This window comes from Haliotis cracherodii, unplaced genomic scaffold (genome assembly GCF_022045235.1).
Source record: "Haliotis cracherodii isolate W230 unplaced genomic scaffold, xgHalCrac1.p SCAF_12, whole genome shotgun sequence".
NCBI classification, from domain to species: domain Eukaryota; kingdom Metazoa; phylum Mollusca; class Gastropoda; order Lepetellida; family Haliotidae; genus Haliotis; species Haliotis cracherodii.
In genome coordinates, this window is record NW_027266267.1 from 40392527 (window position 1) to 40420168 (window position 27642).

Consider the following 27642-nt stretch of genomic DNA (forward strand, 5'->3'; position numbering starts at 1 on the left):
TTTGCATTAAAAATATATTTTGCTAAAACCACTGTGTGAGCTGTTTTTAAATTCTCCCTAAAGTTCGAAAGAGTTCATTGTATCCAACAATGGATAAATAAACAAACCCACTTGATAAGCGAATCAGACAGATCTTCCCAAAAAATATATATATATTTGCTTTCTGTTGTCTTATCTGCATGTAAACAAGAATGAAATACTCATATCCCCCGCCAATATGACATGTCCGGTTGTGTGCAAGGCATTAGCTCGTGGGAACTATGTTCACTGGACCTTTTGTAAATGGCCTTATTGCAAGCACGAAACAAGTTGTAACTGGTGTTGTTCTGCCATCTGCAGTTTATGATGAAACACGTAACTGTATATTTTTTTTTAAAAATGTGTTATTAATTAAACAATAATCAGAGAAAGTAAGGGAGTTCTTACTTTACTTAGAGATCATTGTGAGCAGGGGTCACCATGAGGTGTACTGCGAAGTACAGCACCAATCATCTGATGATACAGCATGCACTGCAAGTAAGTAGGCTCGTTTGGGTGCCCCTGTTCATGTTACCGGTACCCACACTGATGAAATAGGCTGGTTCGGGTGCCACTGTTCATGTTACCACCATGCACTGCGATGAAGTAGGCTGGTTCGGGTGTCACATGTAAATTGTGTTTTCACAAAAATTCACCATATTCCTTTTTCAAGTTCCTTTGCCAATTGCTATACATCTCAATAAGGTTATTATGGCAACGGTTCTCAGACAACCCTGTGCAGTTGTTTTTGTAGAATGTGTAAACGATTTATGCTCTTGTTAAGGAAACGTTTGTTAAAAAACTCCCAAACTATCAAAAGGCACCACTTGAGGCAAATTCTTTCTTTTTTTAAAAATCCCAAACTAGGAAAAGGCACCAGTTTACCACTGGACCTATTTATGTGCCAAGTTTGGTGAAGAAATATTGCACGGTTTTCAAGTTCTGTGCCAATCAGTTTGGTGATTTTCGGTCTAAGTCAAATTCGTTGCCAGGGAAACAAGAAACCTTATTTTTCAAAAATCCAAAACTATCAAATGGCACCAGTTTATGACTAGTCCTATTTATGTGCCAATTTTGTTTAAGATATCCCTCGTGTTTTTTTAGTTCTGCTCTGGAAACGAAACGTGACGGACGGACGGACTAGGGATGGAAGGACAGAAGGGCGGAAGGACAGATGGACGGACGGACGGACGGCACGCATTCCTATATGGCTAGAATCAATACGCACACAAGGGAGCATTTTCATATATTGAATAAATTCAAAACCCTGCTATATGAATGTAAGAGCAAATAGTATTATTTCAAGTAAAACTAAAAATATTTATTGAGTATTTTTTATAATTTGTGCAACAGGCAGTTGCAAATATCTGATTACATTTAGGTAGACATTAACGTTATTGAAACAAACAAATATGTCACGCTCATTTTCGTGCATCTGTTGTTTGGGGTGTGGGAGGGAGGGGGGACGGGTTAGTTGATACATATACTACTGTTTTCAGGGTTACAGCAGCAAGCAATGTAATACGGATATACTAATATGCCAAATTTCATATGAGAGGTGGTTACTCATATTATGTAATGATTTGTGCGTTTCCTGGATGTGACAGATCAAATAATTTAAAATGTACTGTTTCCGATAAAGGGATGATTATCAGCAGACTTATCATTGTCTGTGACATCATATCTGGTGACACTTGCACTTACTGAAAGATCGATGTCAGATTTCGGGATCGCTAATTTCTTTTTAATCTCATCATATTAAACTGAAAATGACAACTGAAACACAGGTCGATTCAGAGGATCGTCCGAATGCAATATTTACTTTGATGACATTAAAATAACAACATTTTATGCAAAGGTGGGGCGAGCTACGTCTGCTAGTAGTATTAAAAGGCATTAGTAGTATAGGGAATGGCGGTTCTAGCACACCGCCAGATTAATACCCCAATATTACTGCTATTTTTTATGCAAAACCCGCTATGCGATCCAACGATCATTATAGATCAAGATGAATATCGAGGAAACAATCTATTCTTAATCTCCAACCAGTTCTTTGGTTTTGGCATGGAATACTTGGCGTGCATGTTGTCTCCCCTGTTCTACTAACTTTTTTTCTCATCTTCACTTATGCGACTTGTCTTACGAGAATTTGATCCAAACTGCTGCTTCATTGCGTTGTATTTGGTGAGTTCTGACAACACTAAACAAAACTCCTCCATGGATATCTTGCAATCAGCCATTGCTGTTGAAATATGATCCCCAATGCTATTTAACTTTGCTTCAGCGAGCACACAAATACTGTCATGTATTAATGTTTCCTTTTGCAACTTAAGAGAGGTTTGTAGCGAGCCCTATTCTTGACTAAATAATACTACAACGTTGACGTTCGTGTTTCTTAAGCCATTTAATTGATAGACCCGGTAATATCTCGAAGGCACTTTCTGGCGCATCCCCCAACAAGAATTCCATAATAAGTGTAGCACCATCGGGTATATCCTTCAAGTTATTTTTTTTATCATTGAATTCAGTAACCAAATTTAAGCTAACATCTTTTAATGATGAACGACTCAATAACATATGACCTGGTTCATCTGGCAAGGGAGTGACACACTCTTACGTTTTGAGTGAATATAAGCCCCGAGTACGATCCCACTATTCATAATCTTATTTAAATGATGTCCCCTACCCATCATCGTATATGGTGGGGCAATGACCATATTCAAGAGCCATTCGATTGTTTCGAGCACAGTCCATTTATTGTTATCATTGCGAATAGGATATCATCTTGATAGGGAACTATACTGAGTCAAATTAAAAACTACACATTTTTAAAAGTAATCCCATATATGAAATACAACGGACAAATGTATCAGAGAAGGTAATCTTTAATCATTAATGTCCAAAGAAGGATTATAATTAATGGTGGTAACCATAATTTGTTCCAAGTAGCCACGCAATTCGGTAATGACATGAACAGTTTAAATCATAAGTCTCAAGCACGAGAATCTGATGGCACACACGTTCAGTAGCGTGTATGGCCACCATGTACGTTGACAACTGCCACACAACGCCTCCGCATGGACCTTGTGATGCTTGTGAAAACATGATTGGGAAGACGACGCCATTGTTGCTGCAAAATGGTTCCAAGATCTTGCAATTTCTGTGGTTGGTTCTGGAGAGTGCGCAGACTTCTGCCAAGAGCATCCCAGACGTGTTCGATTGGATTGAGGTCGGGAGACCTTGACGGCTTGTCCATGACGTTGACTCCCGCATTCTGAAGGAAATTCCAGGTCCATGTGCTGCCATAAAAGGCAGAAGTTCTGGTGCCAGTACCTGGTCGCGGTAAGCCACGGATGAAAAGAAGCCTGGAACGTGCCACAGAATGCACCCGACACCATGCCACTTCCGCCTCGAAATCTGTCAAATTCATGTGCACAACACTGGGCGTAAAGTTAATGACGGCGCCTCCACATCCTCGTACCATCAGCAAATCGAAGATTAAATCGGGATTCATCACTGAAGACGACTTGATTCCATTTCTTCTGAGTACATCATAAGTGTCGCTGTGCCCACAATTGACGTTGACGTCTGTGTAATTTAGTCAGAATCGGCCCGCAGTATGGCCGTCGTGCTTGAAGGTGAGCAGTTCTCAGACGGTTGCGAACATTTTGCGCACTCAGTCTACGCCTAAACAGTTAATTTTCTGGTTGATGTAGCCGTCAAAAATCGGTTACGGAGGTGACGTAAGACAATCTGACGATCCTCTGCATGTGACGTCACACGTGGTCGACCGGTACGAGGGCGATCAGCGGTGGTACCCGTTTGTGTTAGACGCGTCTGTAAATCATAAACAGTCCGTCGAATACAACCCATCTTCCTTGCGACTTCAGCTACGGACGTTCCCGTCTGCAATATGCCGATGGCACGTTCACGTTGCACATTTGAAAGGTGTGGCATGACAAATGGCTGTAAAGACTTTTATTTTCTTGTGTTATTCTTTTTTTGTTGATGACTGCTAACAAGTATGGCTGAAAACACGTGCGGTATTATGGCCACGTGACCAGTTGCATGTGAAAAAAACACTTTTGCCACTATAGAGCTGTGCACATGATTTCGATCGATTCACCTGCACAAAAAACCGTGTTATCTGAAGACAATACGTGGCCATTACTGTTTAAATATGCAATATAGGGCCCACAATGATAACTGGTCAACATGTTACAATTTTAGGATTGTGAAGTTTTAAAAAATTTCCAGTATATATCAGGTAATTTAACTCCATGCACTGCTGCTGTAATGGGTATCACTTTTTCTCTTATAAACCCAAGTGTTTTTGCTAAGCCCCTTTCAAGTATCATTGAATGTGCTCCACTGCTTAAAATCAGCACCTCATTAGACTCATTTAGTGTGAGACTAGCTTCCAAAGGCTTAAAAATTTCATCATTGAGTGAGCATACGCTGTAATACCCATCAGGTATAGTACAAAGTTCTATATCTAGTTATAAGATATTATTACCTCTCTTACCTCACTTATATTGGTCCACAGTGGGTAATATGTTATATCGCAGAGAGCAACTTGAGGTTGCCCAGCAAAGTTGTCAATAGCGTGAATAGACTGACCATTTGTTATTCCCGGTAGTGTTACATACATATTAAACATACAAAGAAACTATATTATAATTTAAATATGAAATCAACTTACATTACGAACCAGTGGATTTTAGTAAGAGCCTCTGGTGCTAAGTTTTCTGTTAATTTCCCTGATATCTTTGAAAAATACAGGTTCACAGCAACTAGCGACAAAATGGTGCATAATTGGTCCCACAATCCAATGCAATTTTGACAAAACCAGCTACACTTTGCCATATGGTGTGCCACAACAGGGTTTGGTGTATGTCGCTGGCTTTGAACTAAATAAGACTGTTTTATCATTTCATGTATACTATCAGATTAGATGTATACTTAAAGAAATAAGTGCCCCATTACCACAGGATCAAGCATGGAATGCATCAACTAATTTGTACAATAGGTTCGCATATGAAAGTATTTGTCATTAATGTTATGTTTCTAGGAGTAAAGATTGGCCTATTAAAGGTCTTAACCATGGTCTAGGTATTCCGCACAGTGGACAAAAACCTGCTAAAGAAGAAAGTGATGATTTAGACTTATCAACCATAACCGGATACGTACAGCAGCCTGGCATTTGCTACAATCACTGCAAACAAGTTTTGACTGAGCCAAGTGGCGGTCTTTGCTAACAAATTTAAGAGGCAGGATACAATACTCCCAATTATACCGGGAAGTTCAGACGCGGCTTTTCCAGTGAGCTTTCCTAGTGCCTCCCCCAACGCCTTTAAATAATTGTTTATCCACTCTTTTACACCATCCAGCCTAGGGGGTGTACCACCGCCTGTACCACCACCCCTGGTTAATGCGAGAGTCAAAGTTCATTTAATAAATCCCAATGTGGTTAAAATACTGGTAAGGGTTATCCCCTGTTCTCTGGACAATGTTTTAAATTTTTTTTCGGCCAGTGTAGTATCATCATTGAGGACTTGATCAATAGTTTCTCGAATTTGACTGATTTGTGTATGAAGTGCTTCTCTATTAGTGGAAGCAACTTCTAAGTGGGCTGATCTTTCGTCTTCTGAGTTACGCAATCTTTCTGCAACAGAGCGTCTAATCAATTCATCATCTGTCTGTGAAAGTTTTGTTTTCTCATATGATATATGCTTGTCGAGTTCATCTAGCTTGCTCATATTATTGTAAGTGATCCCCGCGAGAATATCAACAGTATAGCGAAAGTTTAGCCATTTTGTAGGATCGCATTCTTCAGCACCGGAAGATCATCAGGGACAAAAGTGACACGACGTTTTAATGTTGTTCGAGTACCCCATTCTGGAACCACCTACCATCAGAGATACCGAGGCATTCTACAACGCCAAGAATACAAAAGTAAAATTGACTATGGAGGGAGTGCCTAATCAACTATATAGTCAAGGCATGCGAGAATATCAATAGTGGGATGGGATTAAAAAAACTCCCTTCTGTAAGACAAAGCCCAGACGTTAACGCAGTTGCAAAAGATCTGGCTCTTGGGGACGTATCGCTGGCTGAATTCCTTACCTCGAAGAATGTGCTATGGCTCGACAAGCGAACCACAGATGATGACCAACTACACGGTAGTGGGTGGAGAATAGAAATGTTAGTGAGGGTGTTACTATACAGATACAAAAAAGGCTGAAACAGCTGGTAAATTAAACATAAATTTGTACATGATTAGGGACGCGCAACTTAATATACAAAATGGAAGATTCAGGCAAGTGATTTATTAATAATCTTTGACCAAAAGAACCGCACTGAGCTATCATCTGCAGGCAAACGGGTGTGGCAAAAAGCTTTTATTCTTGATATTTATAAAGTCACTATCAGAATTTTTTCGCTCATATTACTATTTCGTGTCCGACTATAAACGTTAATAAAACATACCTATCAAGAGATTGGGTAATGAAAGATCCCAGGGTGCACAAAGTTGATCTGGGTGATCATTTAAAAGATTGTTTACGAGTATGCCATGAAAAATACAAAGGAGAATCAACCCTTTTCATAATAGACGACTGCAATGCGAGTAAAGAACTTGCCAAATAGAAAGATATGCTTTCATATTTAGCATTTCGACGGGTGACATATGGAGCATATCTTTTGGGTCCGTACTCAGAACAACAACTCTGTCCTGCAAGATCTCAGAGAACAAGACCGAGATTCATTTGAGGAATGTCTGCACGAAAATGATGTTATTTCTACCAAGCTCGTGTGAGATAAAGTCACAAAGCTGTTAGCGGAAACGAAGCACTCTAAACTCATATTAAAAACTGACCAACCAGCTGCTTATGCAATTGCTTAGCAAATTTTAGCAACTGATAAGCAAATTTTAGCAAACTTTAGGAACTGCTTTGCAAATTTTAGCAACTGTTTAGCAAACTTTAGCAACTGTTTAGCAAACTTTAGCAATTGTTTAGCAAACTTTAGCAACTGCATAGCAAATTGTAGCAAACACTTAAGAAATTTTAGCAACTGCTTAGCAAATTGTAGCAAATGCTTAGCAATTATTAGCAACTGCTTAGCAAATTTTAGCAACTGCTTAGCAAATTGTAGCAACTGTTTGGCAAATTTTATCAAACTTTAGCAACTGCTTAGCAAATTTTATCAACTGCTTTGGCAAATTTTAGCAACTGCTTAGCAAATTGTAGCAACTGTTTAGCAAACTTTAGCAACTGCTTAGCATATTTTAGCAAATGCTTAGCACATTTTAGCAACTGTTTAGCAACTTTTAGCAAACGCTTGGCACATTTAATAAATTTTAGCAAAATATAGCAAAATGATGTAAAATGAACACTAGCAGCCAATTATGTAATAATGTGGTTTGGAATTCTCATTCTTTTGCAACAGTTTATTATTTCGGGTTGTATTGGATATTTCATATTTCATTATGTTAGACTTAAATATCGGCTAGGGTATTATATTAGAAAGATTGAATTTGACGAACTTCTTGAACACCTGCTCCAAGATGAGCAAGAACCTGCAGCGCATAGAGAGAGACTTGTGGCCTTGGAAGCTGGTGGAAAATGACCTGTAGTGTGTTCAGATATCAAAACTTTTCATCCAATAAAATTAGGATTGGTAAATATATATAAATTAGTGTATTCGATCATGCAATGTCACCTTATGTTCCAAAAATAAATGTTTTCTTATTTCAGCAAACTGAGATGATGACCTTCAAAATTTTGTTTACATTATGTCTTACGTTTGCATGATAAATTCATTGAAATGGTTTATAGTTGACCATTGCACTGTTGTCTGTTGCCAAAAACAATATATCTTAAAAACAGTTACATTTAAGATATCGAAGATATGATAATTGAAATCACTCTAAAATTCCACATATTGAATGATGCGAACATGTTCCTAATATGAAACACATTCCATGTTCAATCCCATAATTCAGGTATAAGTTTTAGAACTTTTTTGCAAATTGCATAAATTCGCTTTGGTTATAACTGAAGTATATTTGAATGCATAAGAATAGTTTTTGGCAGCAATATGTATTTTTCTATCACAAATATGTTTGCATCTTTTGGGATATTTGTCTATTGTTTAATGCAGCTTCAACTGTTTGAAATAACACACCCTTTTTACAGCACTTTTTGCGGAAATATATCCAGCTGGCAGGGTAAATAAGTTTGTTAGAAGAGGCTACCGGTTAACTTCCAATGTAATTTTGGACTTTGATGCCATAACAAGACGAGTCATGATGTTGAATAATGCAAGGAAGATCACCTTTTGATATTGACCTACGCAAGATCGTAAAATGTGATGTAATGGGGATGTAGTTGTCAACAGCTTTGAACGATTACTTTACTTTCCGCAGCTAAATACATTTCTTTGTTTATCACTTTGAAATTCAATTTCATTTCAGCTATCATGTTATCTGTACAGTGAGAGTGTAAGGGGAAGTTGGATGACTTTCCGTTAGTATGCAATCTCAAACCAATCTGATGATACAAACGTAAATTCATCTGGGCGAGAGTAAGTTAGCCTTTACCATATGCATCCTGTCAAAAATTGAAATGAATTTTCATCATTTGGAAATTTACATACCAAATGAGTGAGTGCGTATGGTTTTACGTCACTTTTAGCAATACTGCAGCAATATCATGGCGGGGAACAACCAGAAACTGGGATTCACACATTGGACTCACGTGGGGAATCGAATCCGCGTGACTAGCCAACGCTTTAACCACTAGGCAACCCCACCGCCCCACACACCAAATGAAAATGCCCGTCTTGCTATCAGAAACATCCCTGAGTCCCGGAAACATTTTTCTTTCTCATAACTGTGCAAAGCTGTATAAATCATGACATCCTGCCACTGATTTGACAATCAACCTATCGTCAGAGCATAGTTTAAACATGCCTTTGACAATCAGGGTAGAACTAATTCTCCACATATACCGTTTTTTTTTGGTGTTGCAGACTATACACACCCTATTGGGTTCATGTTTCACAAATAAAGCTACTGTGTATATTGTGCACAATCTATCGATGATTATACCACATGTAAGAACTTAATATAATGTTAGAACAATTATCAGAAGAAATTGTATTTGAGACCATTATTGTACCAGAAAAAAATAAGCCCTAATATATTGTTGTTTAGTTGCTGCCTTTACCATATGTATTTAAAATTAATACAACTATTAGCGTAGCATTTTGGTACAATTTAAAATATAAACTACTCAAAAGAAGATGAAGACCATCTTTGATATTACTATAACTAAAGTACAAGATTAGTGCTTTTGAGTTATACGTTTTACGTATGGCACAATTTGACGAGGTACCATTTGACTCTTCCCGTGGACTTGCTATTTCAATTGTGAAAACAGCATGTTGACATACAAAAGACAAAGAACAATGTCATAAAAGCAAGGCACTAATGACATATGTATACATTGTCTGACAATTCACACACAATGTTATTTTATAGAAAAGATACATTGTCCCAGAAAATTCCTGAAACAAACAAATTATGCTTCAGACAGTTAAAAAATGAATGCCAAACTAAAGAGACATTGTTGCAAGGTGTTTTTCATCAAAAAATGTGCAGTCTCATGGTTTTAATTTTACCGAAGTGATGCAGGACTCAGACGTTTACCACTTCTTTGAAACCCACGAGCACGGGTATGGTGCTGACAAACCTAGAAACATAATCGGGGTGAACCGAGATTCGATCTCTTAATCATAGGTTTCTGGCGTGCCCAAGGGACGCAACTCCGCCTTAGGCGACTGGGCCACCCGTGCCCCCTCTTGGCTTTGTGTATTGTGTCCACGCCCTTCTGCACAGCTGTACGTTTTGGACTCACCATACATAAGAAAATACGGTAAATGTTGTTTTTTTCTTAATCTACATATTTTTAATAAGATGACACGTTACCTTTCCAGATGTATTGACGTCTCACACCACGAGTAACTATGCAACAACGCAGGGCACAGATCAATAATTCTTAAAGTTAAGTTTTTAGCCCTCAATATTTATGCAAAAACAGTGACCTATTTTAAGTGTTTTTATCGCTGATATTGTACGTATCCAGGCTTACTAGCACTGTTTCTTATAATACTCATGTAAATTGCTTAATTCCTCTTTGTCCATCAGAACACAAAAAGTCTTCAATATCATTTACAAAAACAATAAAACAAAAAAGGTGACATTTGACATCCCTGCCTAAATCCTTATTTACAAGAAGAAGAATCTCAAAATATTATGAATATCAAAGTAATTATCATAGTTACAAATACACTAAATAAGACCTGAAACTTCTTATGCAGACATTCTCATCACAAGTGCTATGAGGGCCGCTCAAGGATAATTATTTTAAATTGAAGCTGCTGTAAAATATTTCTTTGGATCAAAATATATTGAAAAATGTTTTTATGCTCTTTTTAAAATGGTATATTGTTAAAAACATTATCTTAATTTCTAACACATTTCTGTTACAGAAAATAGAATTGATGCAATGTTTCTTTTTCATGTGAAGGAAGGAAAATGAACGAAAAGTGTCAACATTGTATTTGAATATTGTTGTGCCAACACAAGTATTATTCCACCGGAAATATATCTGAATGCTTACGTTTTGTGTATGACTGTATCGGGTGTTGTATTCTATTTATTTTGACATCAAATATTAAACGAAAACATTTTTAGTTTGGATGAAAATATCCATTTATTTGGAAGTAGTATAATGCAAAAAAAGTGCTAAGTCATGACTTCAGCACCCCCCAGTATGAAAATGAACCGTAGATTTTTGTAAGACAATCATTTTTGGAAAATTCAGCCTTTTTAGTCTTCGAAACATGCATTAACTTGTATGGACTTCTTGCGTGAAATAAATTGCTCCCGTCTCTTGAACTAATATTCATCAGACACAACTTTTGTTATCATCTGAAATAACACATTTACACAGGCTTCTTTACTGAAGGTTTTCAAGCCTCTCCCTCTTGACAGATGCGAAGTTTTATCGTTCGTGTCCCGTTGCAGGCATCAGAATTATTTGATGGGCAGTTGGCGGTGCGATTGTGAACAGGATCACCAAACACAACGACATATACAATTAAAAACATCTAGTCATTTTAAAGATCCAAATTGAGTCCTGTCAAACCTGTTACTTCGACTTTGCACCGGTATTCATTTCGTGGTACAAGTAACTCCCGTGCAAACGAGCGGGTCTGATCACTGTATTCTTGTTAATGTTATCTTTCGGTTTCTGGCTTAGCTGTCTGGCTTCCAGACGACATCAGCCCAACAGGCATCTTGCAGTCATGAGGGCCGATGGTTCAGTTCGCAAAGAAGTTCACGAAATACACGTCTGGGATAACCATTCCCCTTGGGGTTTCTTTATAAATACTTTCCATAAACTTAATGCTTCGTACTATAGGCCTGTGGCCTCTTCAGTGCTGAATAAAGATTGAAAATACATCAGACAATCGATGAAGGTAACTTTATACATCAGAGTTCTTGAGAATAAGTTCATGTTTTGTTCTTAGACTAACATTTCAACCATCGATTGTGTTCACATGTTGACTCAAACTGTTATATTAAAAAAATGTATACGGACAACAACAACTGTATTAGAAACAATAAACTCTTTACAGACTCTTGTCTCTCATCCTTTGTTTGGTATGATTATGTCTTATATTTATTTTAGGATGGAAGGTACAGTTACCAAATAAAATATGCTGAAATATCAATTCATTATGACCATATTTCATAATCTATTTTTAATGTAACCCTCCTTACACTAAAGATATTAGTATTTAAAGACATTGCAACAAACCGAATAATCAGGTGGGAGACTTTATACTGAGGGGGCGCGAAATATATTCGCCCGGAAGAAGATTTTATTTCAGAACAGATTCTTCGAGGGAGAATCTGTACCGGTATAAAATCTCTGGGGGAGAGTTTATACCAGGACACCGGCGTTTCTGGATCCCTTTAAGGCAGGTTAAGAGGCATGAAAGTTGTAACATTTCCAATGTCCCACCAAGCAGATTTTCAAAACCCTTTGAGGGAGCATCATCGTGGTCACCAGTACTTTGTCTTGCAGTTGGGTGTGGCCTTGGAGGTGACGGAGAAACTGCTAACTGAACAGGCAATCAGGGAAATCTATGTCAGATTCGACTGTAAGGGTGGGGGCCCGGGGGTTTGGAGGTGGTAGTTCGGTCTTCCTGTCATCAACAAAGAAAAGAAGAATTTGGATGATCAAAGATCTCATAATTTTGAACGAGCATTTTTTCAATGCCCTCCCCTCGATTCATGATTGAATGCATGCAACCTTGGAGTCTCTACCTTCATGACTTATCTCTATTGACCTCCATGGTGCATATCTACATGTACCAATTCAGTCACGCTAACTCAAATACTTGTGGATTGCAGTCAACAGGTCGCAGTTTGAGTTCATATTTTTTTTCCATCTTTGTGTCAATGGCATCAATAGATCGGGGCCATCTCCAATTTAAGTTGAAGACTGAATACTCCCCAGGTACAGGCCTGCAGTGGTAATTACTAGCGGATTCGAATGCTTGCTCTTCAGTCCTGGGCTTAGCACGCTTTAGATGCTCGAGTTCATCTAATGGGAGAAATCCGCTATCAACACCATTAGCGGCAGATAGATTCAAATCTTATTCTCGGGATATCGCTTCTTCCAACCATACAAAAGGTCTCGATATTCATGGTTGCATCCTCCAAGGTTTGGGGAGCTCATTTAAAAAAAAATGTCTGGTGTCAAGAATGTTATCTACTCGAAAGCTACTGTTTAGCGCATCTTCTAGCATCCAAGAGAGTTCAGGTACCATCCAACAATGCCATTGCAGACACTTACATCACCGAGATTAGGAACACTCGCTCCGAGGTGCTACTGCATCTCAGTATATCGCTCAGTATCAAAGCTCTTGCAGACAATGTGTCTTTAGATTAATCACTCAGGCCTGAGAATGTCCGATTCACTTTCTATTGATTGGGTGAGGATAGTCATCATGCATTTCCTCTGATCTCATTGATATCGAAAGTTCTGTTCAAGGTGAATCACCTCGTCACTCTAGCGTGCCGAGGGAAATCTTTGTTTCCGGAGCTTCTAGCTTTCCTGACTGATCTTCCACTTCAGTTGCCTGGAAGAGTCTGTTAGTGCAGGCGCATTTTCGCTGATATCATTTTAACGTGCTTTGCTTTGACGTATATGTACCCTGTATCACCAGACACTTGCAGCAGGAAAAAAAGGTTCCCCGGCTACAACTCAATCGTTTAGAGAAGACTCTACCTGCTCACCGGATGGCGAACGTTGGAGTTTTTTTCTGCCGTTGCGAAGATTATAAATGGCAAGTTGTGTTTCAGGTATGGTATACACGCCTGATATTTAAATAATACATTACATGAAGAATGTGTACTGCCATAAACACGACTGTGTATGTCCTACCTGTCTGCCTTCTTTTGATTGCACAAGGGTACTTCGATAGGTGTTGGCACATGGGAATCGAACAATGATGACAAAAGCTCACATATCATTGGGGAGGTTACTCTGTGTGTTGATTTCAGAGAGAGGACAACAAACGACATACACTGGAGGATTAACATATTTCATATATAAAGCATATAGATATGCACGTTTGATGGGAACAAAAGGCAATGCAGTGTTAAAGATGTTGTACATTCTTAATGTTATGAATTATTTCAGGATTCATGTTTTTTATTCATAAGAGGAAGGTCTAGGTCTGCACACACTGACAATGTCAATCAAGAAAAGGAGGAGCTTGAAAACAATGTTCTCTCGCAGTCAGTTCCGATGTCAAATCACAACGTTATTTGGACGGGAAAACGATGGTTTCCGTCCAATGACCATATACAGAAAAAACGAGGTTTTCTCGTTTGCAGTGTAATGTTCAGTTATGCCTCCCTACAACATTACACTCCCACCATCAAATGCAAACAGAATATCACATGTTGCCTTGGCATGAACGCCTGGCATAGCGTGCGTTCGATGTCGTGGCAGGAAACGTGAAGGTGTAGCTGGTCAGAATAAGGCAGATGCTGTTCAAATTACAATCTTTCGATTTCGGTGAACGTAGCATTACTTGTGGATTTCAAGAACGTGGTCGGTCCCTTGTGCAGCCAAACAGTTGGTACCGATCCCAGAAAGACTGTGTAGTGGTGTGATGAACATCAACGCGCCTAGCAACAACGTTTTGTTCAAATCCGGTTTCAAGCATCCCCATTGCACGCAATCGCTCATTTTCAGAAAGGCCTTGCATAACGTTTATGATGTTTGAACGTCAACAAAATTACACTTAAAACACTTCAATAATTAAAACTGAGTGTGAATAGGTGAAAAGGTTCTTACTCATGTCCATGTCAATCCGCTGTACATTATGACATTTTTCAACTTCTTAGAGAGATTTTTTTTTCTTTTAGACCTTTTGAGTGAATGAGACTGAGAATGACAAAATGTTTGGACTTTTTTCAGTATCCCAGCTGTTCCTTACTAGTTCCTTCATAATGTTACTTCATGAGATTGGGACATATGATAACCTCTACATTATCCAGATGCAAATAATTTGACAGTATATCCTTCAAAATGGTGCCATTCTAAATTTCCCTTTACCCTGGACATAGACATTTTTCTCAAAGTATTTCTGAATCAACATATTTCACTATCGTTATCTCACGACAGGTGCCTCAGGTAGAACCAGTGTCATTCGAGAAACTTGAATAAAAACTAAGGTGTCTGCAAGCTGTAGTAATGGCCATGACCTTGGGGATAAATCGACGGCTTCTAATTTTAGTTTATACTCCGGATGGGCATGGTTTCCTTTCGTATATATGCAGTCAAGATCCTCACAGCGATAGCCCGTTAGATGTGCTATCTATACTACTGCTACCACCAGTCACAGCTCCCCACTGTGCAAGGTAGCCTTCACCCTTGTTGAAATTGCAACTGACTGACAATAATGTTGACATAGAAGTGGAGACTGTCGTGACGCCGAGAACACTTTTCCCAGCTAAATATGTTTCTTTCTTTCTTTGAAATTATATTTCATTTCAACTATCATGTACGAATTGAGAAGGCAAGGGGAAGTTGGATGACTTTCAGTGAGTCTGCAATCTTGTAATAATATGATTATACAAACAAACGTAAATTCATCAGGGAAAGAGTACGTTTGACAAAGACATGCCCACAAAAACAATTCACTACTTTTGAGTAAGAGATTTTTGTAATGGTCACATGCTGGGAAGGCGATTGAAATACTGTCGTCTACAGAGTGTCTTGCCCACATTTATGTTTTAATGTAAAAGCACTAATTTCAGCATATTTCTTTTGGGACACATTCCTGTCGATGATTTTGTATCTATTTTATGGTACAAAACCATATGGATTTCCAATCAGTTCTTAAATCTAAAATCGAGTTAAAAAATTCAATTATTCACTTAACAAGGAACCATGCATCATTGATTCCCAAGTTAGGAACGCAAAAGTTCAACAACAAATCGTTGTGGACAGAACTAAATTTGAAAATCGGTAAATAACCACAACATCATTGAACAATCAACAAATAATATTGAAACACACAAGAATAGGTTGACAGACACGTAAGGCAATACAATGGATCAAATAGTATAGGCCCTTTTACATGAGCACTAGCGAATGTCCAAATTTGTCACATATGAATGTCTTGAGTAAGACACATGCTCTTTTCTTGAAAATATTCGAATGAGGTCTTGTGTCTCGGGTAACGGGCCTACATTTACTTTACAGAACTGTACACCCAACAGAATTCATATTGTTTTAAAGTTTAAAAAAGCTTATTATAACATACAGAGCTACTATCTGTTAAATACAGCTGACATTCAAATATAGATTTACAAACACATCGAGGTATGCCAATCTTGAAAGAAGAATCTTTAACAGGTTGTCGAAATGACTCAACAAACATATTACAATTTTCTTGTTCGTGCCACAACCAGATATAACCAACATCATATTTGTATCGAAGAGTTCTAACATGAGTGGCCTAAATTGGAAAGCTTCTATCACATGTATTTGTTAACATTATGTAACACTTGTAAGTATATATATAACTGGACAGAGAAATCAGTCGGACCCCGAATTTTATACAGTTTACATAATATTTGACATAAAGTTAGAGTCGACAACATATTCAATATGTAACATGATTTGGTGTACTCTGACTAGTGTGTAAAATAAATTTACACTTTTTTGGTGAACCTTTTCTATACTTTCTCTCACATTGAATCCCCATACTTCACTACCATATATAAGTATTGATACAATGTTGCTGTCAAATATTTGAAACATCATGTCTCCTAATTAGCGATGTCATGGGCATTAAGGCTTTATTCGCTCATAACATGCCTTTGTCCAGACTAATTAAACCAAGGTATTAATAAGAACTAACACCATCAAGAGGTTCATTGTTATAGCGAAGGATGTCCCCAATTCATAAAAACAATTATCTTTGAAATATTGATATTCATTCCCTGACTGCAGATTTAAATGCCTTTGTAATTTGATAACGGTACCAGATACCAATTTAAGGTCATCTGGAAATAACATTGCAAATATATTCAACGTATATTAGGAAACATCACCAATAGAAAAACTAGAACAATAATACCTTGTATAAAAGTGCCCTTTACACAAATGGTTATATAAGCTAATAGACGATTATCCTTTGATTGTTTAAAAATAATCAGGTAAAACTTTATCAGTGTCTGCAAACTTTGAACATTTCAACTTATCTAATGCCTCACTCACATTGAAATCAAGTGAAATATGAGAATCTGGAATAGCTTCAGTAAGACCATCAGTATCACAACTATGGTCATTATCACTCTGTCCTTTAAGTGATTTCAATCAATACTATTTACTCCTTTAAACATATTACTAAAATAACAATACGACTGGTGGATTTATATATTTGATGATGTGTTGAGAGATTAACATCATTTTTTTATAAAATGTAAACAAAAAATCTGTACTGTCCTGTAAATGATTAATTAACTTGTTAATCATCTTGTCCGTATATATTTGTTTTCTCAAGGTAACAAGGTAATCTTCGAGGCTTAAATCAGATCCAATTGTTCCTAGAACTGAAAGAAGTATATTTCTCAAAACAAACGAAAGATATTACACTCACTATCAAACTATGGTTGACATAATGCATCATTAACTTTACTTTCTTTTGTCATACAATCAGCGGCTTCACACATAACACCAGTATATGCTTGTACAGCACCATCAACAATGGTCAAACAACCTACCTATGACACTACCTAAAAGTAAATTGTCTTTATACCGATCTCCATGGCTCACATTCAACACGTAACTTTTATACTCGTTTTGGACATGTGGTGCGCGTGGTTGCACATGTTGGATGGGGAAGTGACCTGAATGAAATGAATGTACATGATAATGGAAAATGCTCTGAGTACGACCTCGAAAGAGTGTCAAAACTACACATATTGGGAAAAATACAGAGGAACAAATTATACAGTCAACTGGCTGATAACAGTAAAGTCACAAAGGAAAATTTCTGAAACACTACGACCGTTCATAATAAACTAGCTTAGTGTTGTATCCTACTCAAGCAAGGATATGACATATTTGTTGATGGTTTAATCATACGAGCGATGCTTCTGGTTAATAAAGTCGGACAAACTTTTAATGCACTATATTCAATGCTATCATCCTTTTCACTTGTCCTGGCGTTAATGACACCACTCATCATGATATAAACATCACCAATATTTATCAGAACTGGCAACAAAAACGTGATTCCATATTTGCAAGATTCGGTATGATACCATGCATGATTAACGTAAATGCTGGTGAGACATCCTTATCATCCTACTAATTTATCAATAATATCATAGTAGTAGTATTTAATTATGTAATATTTTACTACACTTTATTACGTTTTTTTTAAATAATGATTTATACACACCATTATGTCACACATAAAGCCCTCTATTTGTTGATATCCTAGAATCAAGTGTAAACTGTATATCCAAAACATAAAGTAAACGGTCAAAATCATCAATCCAAGTTTTTGTTAAACTGATGACGTTATACTGTGCAATAAATGACATAACATTCTGATCATCACACTTATTTGTAATTCCTGAGAGGTTCAAAAACAACAAGGTCAAATACAAGTCATACGGTTGTCTGAAATGATGGGAATGGCCACACCCTTATTTCTCAGTAGCTGACTGAGGCTTGACTGATTGTTCGACGCTAGATGCGTTTTGAAAAGCACATGCATTGTTGTTATCTGTTTATGGAGTTCGACTAGACATTCTGTTGCCATAAGGCATATTTATTAGATGTTAGATTTTCAACGACCACCATTCATATATTATCCATGTTAATTACACAATTTCAATTCTGAAATAACTCTGTTGCATTGTTAGATCACTTGATACAGTTTAACCACTGGTCTTTAACGAATCATGGCACTATAAACCTTAGATTTTGAATTGAGTTGACAAAAACCTGTGCGGTAATTGACCTCACTCTTCGCTTCACACTAGCATTTGAACCTATCCTACATGTATGTACATCCACAATACAGTCAAAAAGAAAGGGAGTGTCTGCTGCAGAATGCTACAATAAAACTCAAACAACATCTTTACAATCAAAACTTCTCTCATCAGGTTTCTCATATAATATTATTTCTTCGGCTAAATTGTTCCACTCTGTTAAAATTCTGCATATCTTCAATGGCATGGGATAATCAATTTATATCACTTGTCTGTTGACTGGCTTTTCCTATTGAATCCAGTTTCTCAAACACATCCACTTGAAAACGGAATAATTTTTGTTGGTTTTTCACACTGTCAATGTCCTCATATATTTCTTTTACCAAAATGTTTAACTTTTGATATTGTCAAGAGACAAGAGATTAAAGTGCGCGAAACCCCTGGAAAATGTCCTTCTTGAGGGTTGTAGTGAGATCCACTACTGCCAGTCAGTTACCCGTGATTTAGTTCAGCGTCTCCAAAAATAACATCATTAAAATATTGTACAGTCGTTGGCATCGTCATTATGGTATAAAACACGAGCACGTCACCAGAAGTTCTTAGCCTACCCACAATACTGGGTGGTCTCCTTACACGCAGGTTATGTTGTCTCGTTGTTGTAGAGAGATACCTCCTCATGTCTAATATCCCAACTTTATCGACCTGGATCCCGTCTAGTACCTTTTTGAACAACTGGTGATAATGTTGGCTTTAGGTAGCTTGATTATAATTGCTAGTTGGACTTGGGACCCACTGTCGATGTGCAGCTGGCTGCGGCAGGGACAGGTAATTCTAATAACAACTGCCAGTCGGTTATACATTTTCATGTAAGGTCATGAGAAAATATTGCTGTTATTGTTTATGTTTACTTCCATAATATTTGTGTCACTACATCAAGATAAGGAACACATATAGTATTGTTTTCCTAATCTAGCTTAGTAACAAAAGTATTATGATTTTTCTTTAAATATGTACTCCTTATGTACTCCATAACTTCTAGAATGCCAAACAGTTACTAAATCTATCGCCAACTTTATGGAGGAGTTCTTACGAATTTCAATATTTTCATAAAACATGGTTGGGGTATATATCTTGCTGCTGTTACAAAATCGTAATACTTAAATCATGAAAGTGTCGATCCAGGAAGAAAGAAAGAAGAAAGAATAGTCCATCATCCTCTTTGAAAGCTTTGTTACAACAAGGTGCAACGTGCGATTGAAGGCACCTAACCCGTTCCAATGTTGATATATGCAGCAAGCTATGCGTTTTTGCAGGCACTTCAAGACAGAAATCAAATCAAAAGTATTCGTATTTCCACTGTTGAAGGTTTCAATCCGAATCAAGATCGCGATTTAAAATCCAAACCGTCTTACAACAGCGCAAAGATCAGTTTGTGCAAGTGGAATGTGACTCAGGCATGTATTTTGTGGATTGTAAGCACGATGGTAACTGAGGATGATCTGTGCAAATGGGCCCAGTTGATAAAAAGCATCACAAGAGGTTGTGTTTTACGTGCTGCAGTCATGTTGTTATATACGCGAATGAGCATGTTAAAATCACTTGAAGTCGATAACTGACAGGGAAAGGCAGATAAGAATAGCAGTTGCCCTGTCACCGCTCTGCAGGAACTGTATTAGATCATAAAGGAATGCAAATAAAATGATTTTCTTGTTTTACAGATACATCTCTGGTGTTTATGCTGGCAGGATTGTCATGCCATATGAAAAGAGGTATAGTTCAACAGACTGGAATAAGAAGAATTTTTTGGGATGTTTTTACATTAAACCAAGAGTATCTTATGGTTCAGAATTGTTCATAATGATGTTTAATTAAAGATTAATGACTGTCCTCTTGTTGTTTGTTTTACCTAATGACAGCAGTCGGTGTGATTGTGTAAATAAAATAATTTCATGGATCTCAGGATTTTTTGAATGAAACATAAATATTGAAGTAAGAAGTTTAACTGACATGTCAGTCTTACAAGCAAATTCAAGAAAAGTGGATTGTGGATTATTATACCTTTCTAAATCCTAATCATGACGATAGTTGCTTGACCAACGAAAAGTAAACACATGCAATAACAGTGTCAGAGCTATGCAGAAAGTTGTCTCTATTTCAACAACACCACATGTACATGGGAACTACATTTCAAATAAATCAAAAATATATCCATAAATGTATTAGTCGTGGTATTTAACAGTTTCAAAAATGTCAACTAACAAATACATTGTGAGAAAGCTAATCAAGATGTCAAGATTATCAAACAGTGTGAATATCAAAGTGATATTTCAGGCATTTGGTAGGCAACAGATATGTATCACATAGTAGACGGAATATTTTGAATATTACTTACCCTGTACCACCAGCTTCTGTCCACAGTCAGGGATGATTGGTCCCCCTGATCCTGGTGAGCCTCTGTAACACTTGTAATGACCTTCGTCTTCCCAACTTACATCAGAGAGCAGGAATCTAAACAAACCAGTTCCCGATGATGACACTTTTCCAATGAATCTCACTCTAGATGTGAACTTGTCACTGGCAGCTCTGATATCATTGTAGCCTGTGACGTGAAGAAGGCATGTCTTTGTCTTACTGTTACAGACACTGAACTCCCTGGTCCCAGGCTCCGGGAGAGTCCATGACAACGTCGCATAGCTGCCGACCCTGACATGCTCAGTTGTGGGCACTGGAAAAGAGAAGATTTATGAAAGATTGACAGAGGTAGACTTGCAAACATGTATCACTTATTAAACGAGAGTGTGACTTATTTATGAAAGTTTGTTTGCAACAGCAAACGCAAAACATCACATTCAGTAAGGTCAATGCTCCAGCAGTGTACCTTGTATACATGTAACATCGAACTGATCACAGTAAAACATCATATACACTAACAAAAATGTCAGAGCACACATAAAAGACAAACACGTGAATAAGACTATATATGTGACAGTGTTACGGGCACTCTCTGTATTTTGCATATTTTTACATATTGTATTGAAATGATGTATTGGCCTTTTAATGTAGCTGTTGTACTCTACAATGCTTCTTTCAGCAGAATATGAACTTAACCTATGTGCTTTTTTTAGTCGACTGTATATGAAAGCCTGAGCATAAGCAATAATTAGTTGTGGTGTATGACAGGTAGGCTTGGTCATTCTATAATGTTTTCTGTTGTTTCTTTGTTTAAGTCAGCTTACACCTGATTGTTCCAGTCTAGACATCCTAGCACTTCACATGCACACCAACCGTATTGAGTGACCACAAGCGTCCTTTTCGTGGATTTTAAGTTGATCACTGAGATCCTTCTTACAAGTTAGTGATATATTATATGCGTATTATTATGTATTTGAATTTATGTATTCAGTTACCTTATGACACTGTTTAAATATGTATATAAATTGTCAGTTGTTACGTGAATATGTTAACACAGAAATCTGTACGTACAAGAACTTAGTGTGAAACCAACAAGCAACCAACAAATGGAGTACAATCAACAGATGTATTACAAAATTACCTAGGTTTACAAATCAATACAAATTACTGCACAGCAAATACAATGGCAGTACACAATATAGTGGCAGTACAAAATTGAATGACAGTATATGATATGATTGCACCTGTCAGTATCAAATACAAAAATACAGTGGTGATAGCAGAAGTCAATGATAATAGTATATGCACTCAGTGGTGACAGTGGTCGAGCTTCCAAGAAAGGTAAAGGCAGGGAATCAGGGATGATGATATTCACAAGAAAGCTCGTCTTGATGTAATGAAATGTGTGAAATGTGTGAAAGAGGTACGAGAGGCACGCTCTTGTCCCCTTATATACAGTCTACTAGCTACTGGAAACTTCCACACATTGCCCTCACAACATATAATATTCCACATATTTCTATAACACCCTCTCCAAGTCAACGTATTCCGAAAGTTTACACATGACACTATCATCTAAAGTGTCTTCCTAAAAAATGCTTACATGAAACAGTACTACATTTCTGACGACTAATCACTGTCCAAATACAATGCAATGAGCTTCTACCGAATTACAACAACAACAAAGTAACACAGTTACACAACAAAAATACAGTGCCATATAACACAGTATACATTTAGTTTTATTATCGCACTGTTTCAATATTTGTCAAAATTGTCAGTTTATATTGTTGAGGTCAGTAACACAAAGTAGAGACATTTTATGGATAAAAACTTCTTTATTTACCAAACAAGCTATCAACCTTTCTTCTGCCCAATGAATGTATTATCCCCAATTTCACGGTCAGTTCCTGAGCTTCCTTTCAAGACATGAATGTTGCATGACGAGCACAACTCTAACAAACATTTACCAAATTTGTTCACATTGTTATCACTTGAGGAACGATTTAAACTAAAGTAATCGCACATAAAATCCAAGCTTAATGTCATCTACTTCAAAAACCAGGCTTCGTTCCTGTTATGGCATTATAGTCTCCAACACAAATTACAATACCATCTCTTAATTCTGATAAAATGTCCAACAAAGTGTTTTGAAATATAGTGATGCCATTTTTACAATCAACAGATAAAATGTTAGAGTCAGATTGCTCAGGATGGATAGATACACGTGCAAATAATATGTCAGATTGACGGACGAGCAAGGAATTATCAAAATATATACATAAACATTTTCTCATTATGTTACACCATTTAATATTTTGCTGTAGTTGCTTCTTTACAAGTACTATTATCCGACCTGAAAGTCTGCCTGTCTTAGACTGTCTATCAGCATCTTTACTATAAAGGGTAAAGTCTGTGAAAGTGACATTCATACCCTCTACATTATCAAACCAAGTTTCGGTGACTCCAAGTATATCAAATTTGTTCACATAGTTCATTATCTGTTAACTTATATTTGATGCCTGAGATATTCCGGAAGAGAAAGTTAATGAAGCTATTGTTACTGTCGCTTCTCTCACATGATGGTTTCTCTTGATGAGCAGTAAAATCAGTGTATAGGCCCTGGCCACACCCTTATCTCTGTCTCCCTACTGCTGCCTCCAGATATGCTTTCCTGTGCAGCTTCATCGTTTGTAGTATCTCTCCCCTCTTTGGTTTCCCTCACTAATCTCCCTCCTTTGTGTGTCTGGTTTATCTCTTCTGCATTTTAGTATTTCAAGCTTCAATTAACAAGCTATCAGCCTCTCTCTCCTGCTCACCCCAAACCTGAGACCGAACACCTCCGCCAAGTCTTCACCAATTATCCACCCAAACTCGTTGACCAAGTCATATCCTCTGTACTCCATCCCATATCCAGATCTGTGACCTCTAAACCTGAATCATCACCCTTCCGCATCGCCCGCCTATTCATAGGAAAATCTTCCCACATTATCAGCTGCCTCTTCAAATTGCAAGCCAATATTGACATCTACTTCACCAGTTCCACCTCCCTCAATACCCTATTAGGAGCCAACGGCAGAAACACAACCGTACGCTAAGAACCTTAAGGAGTGGTTTATAAAATTGAACTGTGGACAATCCTACACGTAGGTGAAACATCCCGACCAATCAAACATCAAAACCAGAATCAAAGAGCACAATACTTCAACCATCAAATCAGACAATATCACCAACTGTCCAAATCACAACATCAACTGGGAAAAACGTCCAGATCCTCTCCAATAACCTCCTTGACTTCACTGAAAGAAAACAAACAGAAGCAGTCCACATTCGCCACAACAAGCCATCAATCAACAGAGATCAAGGCTAGTTGATCCCATCCACCAACTTTGAACTCATAAAGCAATACTCACCCCACCTCTGTACACATAATCCTGTGTAATTGGCTTATTGTCTTATTGGCTTCCTCATCATGTGTTCTCTGTCCATCATGTTTCAGCATTAACCTTCTGTTGTCATTGTTTAACTTACTCACGTAAATCTCTCTGATGTATGCAATTGTTGTTAGTCCTCCGCCTACTCTATATATTCTGTACCATGTTCTTTATTCAGCCTTGTGTGACAACAGTATAAGGATGTATGCAGAAACGTCGCCTTTACAGTAAATAAATACGTTGTTATCCATAAATTGTCTCTACTTTGTCGTCCTTCAACTTCTAAGTAGAACCTATCCAATCATTTATAGGTCAGTGTGTTTGCAAATAGTTAAGTGAGTGAGTGAGTGAGTTAAAGTTTAACGTCATATCGGCAATATTTCAGCCATATCGTGACGAAACAAAATTTGATATGAACAATATATATTAAACTGTATAAAATTCTGCTGACAAAGAGCAGTATAATAACTAGAACATCACAGACATTCGTAAAACTAGTTTGAGAACAAGTAAAAATAGATAACTAACTAATCATTTAACAACACATTATAAAAACAGGCTATAGATCGCCACCAACTGAAGGTTGATCACCGCGCTGGGGACCATGGGGACTTACAGTACTTTTGCTACCTGCATGGACCCCAGTCGGATTTACATCATCCCTTCAGTTGTTGGCGATGGCTGAAAAATTTAGCCAAACATTAAAATAACACATATACCACTATTAAAAACGTGGAATAAATAAATATACTTTGAAAGACGTGGTCTTACATACCCTCTCAGGGGAACAATAATTTTACACTACTTTAACCCCCTTCGAGGATATAGCCACTAACAATCTCAGTTATTGATTCATTCAACCAATTATAAAATGCATATATTTATTTACAAAACATAACAATCAAAATTTATGAATCAAGTCAATTTCCTTTAAAATAGTGTTAAAGAGATCCTTCATAGATTTAACCTTGAAATAGTTATCCCTTGTGATAGAAAAATCAACACAGTCAAGCAGGACATGCTTGACCGTGATTCTTTCATCGCAAGGGATGCAAAACGGAGGATCCTCACCTTTCAATAAATATTCATTGGTGTAACGCGAATGGCAAATACGACATGGTCGTAAAATGACCTCGTCAAATCTTAACTGACAACCCAAGTAGGTGTAACCTTTCAATAAATATTCATTGGTGTAACGCGAATGGCCAATACGACATCGTCGTAAAATGACCTCGTCAAATCTTAACTGACAACCCAAGTAGGTGTAACCGATATTTGGTTTAATGTCATGTAATTTGTTGATTCCTACTTGGGTGTCCCAGTTCTTTTGCATCAGATCTCGTATATATGATCCAATCACAGGTCTGTAATCAGTGTATAGAACAAGAAGTGGTGTCACAGATTTGTTGAGTGCTGCTTTAGCCATTGTGTTACCTTTGATGCCAACGTGGCTTGGTAACCAGGAAAAAACGATGTCGTATTGGCCAATAAGTTCATTATATAATTCAAGTATTTCGATTAAAAGTGGATGTTTGGTAGATTGATTTGTAATTGCCTGAAGACAGGAAAGAGAGTCGGAATATATAATAAATTGTTTATGCTTTGATTGTTTACGAATGTATTCTAGTGCTGTTAATATGGCGTTTGATTCGGCTGTAAAAATGGAACAGTTATCTGGTATTCTAGATGATATTGTCCTGGATCCGATGATGGTGGCGCTGGCAACTGCGTCACCATCCTTTGATCCATCAGTAAATATAGATTTAGAAGTATCATATTTGTTTCTTAACTGATTACTTCAAGCTGATCCCACTCTGTACCCTTTATTTCAGAATGAGTGAATGCATATTTGTATACGTATATGTGTTTGTTTACAGGTATCTATGCTGTTTATGTGTAATGTGACCCCACCCGATTTTCCTTGTGATGGAATGTTTGTATTTGGATGCAGTCACCACAGTCATCATACAGTAAAATCAGCATTTGCTGCAGCCACTACGCGCATCACAAGGTATGATTGCATTTTTGTATACAAAACAATCATACATGTATACTGATGCATGCATACAATTATTTTAACAAACTGCATCATTGAATGTAAATATATGAGTTCTGCTTTATAGCTATGCTATCTTCTGAGTGACCTTGTAAATGTATACATTGATGATTTCATCCTTACATATCTATGGATGTGAATATTTGTTATGAAGTATATGTTTTAGGGCGTTGTGAATCTTCTGTACACTATGAGTGAGTGAGGTAATGCTTTACGTCACATCGGCAATATTTCAGCCATATCGTGAAGACAGTACACTATGACATGTGTCAAAGTCAAAGATATTTATTGCATGTAAAGCCTCAGCCCATATACAAAAGAGTTACCAATAAGTAGATTTACATATTTGGATATGTACTCATGTTTAACAATTTGATTCTAAGGGAAATTGCATTTTTTAACATATTTTGCCAGTTTTAATATGACAGCATCAATCATCTTTGGAATAAAGAAGAGAAATTCAAGCAAGTACAGGATAATTTGACAGATACCATTCTGGTATAAACTTGTTTCTTAGATCACAATAATAAGGACACACAAAAGTAAAATGAATTTCATTTTCTTTAGCTGAATGACATAATGGGCACAACCTCTTCGACTTTTCAGTGGACATGTTTCTTCCTTAATTTATCATGATATCTAAAAATCGGAGCCTAAATTGAATAAATGGACGTCGAAGGGTTCTTGATGTTAATGTAGATAAGTATTTTCCTGGTTGAATAAGACTCTTAAAAGTTCTGTACAAGTCATACCTCAAGTGTTTTCTAGAGTGCAATGCCATTCCAGGTAAAACATGTTTATAGATTATTTACGAAATCGTTTCAAAAAGAGTTTAATGTCGTCTAAAGGTACAAGCATATTATAAGCAAGTTTGGGGATTCGTCGTTCATGCATTCCAAGAATATTAAACCAGTATTTCAAACATCTAATTTGGGAGTTGATGTATAGCCGGTATCTGCCACACTCGCCATAGACCATACAATTGGGTGTCGATGGATCAACAGATACGAATTTTTTACAGGTTAAAATATGTAGCTTTTTGAGACAATCGTATCGCAAAAATCCCCATACTTCTGATCCATATAACAGGATTAGTTGGATTTGGGCATCAAATAATT

The 27642-nt window shown here is 37.2% G+C and overlaps 1 protein-coding gene across 1 annotated transcript in view; it reads right to left on the reverse strand.

Moving 5' to 3' along the window:
* Nucleotides 1-27642, reverse strand: part of LOC139457895 (scavenger receptor cysteine-rich domain-containing protein DMBT1-like) — a 93209-nt gene that overhangs the window by 2783 nt on the left and 62784 nt on the right. The window contains exon 4 of the mRNA XM_071239240.1: nt 21015-21347. Within this exon, the coding sequence (XP_071095341.1) occupies nt 21015-21347 (333 nt within the window). The remainder of the gene's footprint in view (nt 1-21014; nt 21348-27642) is intronic.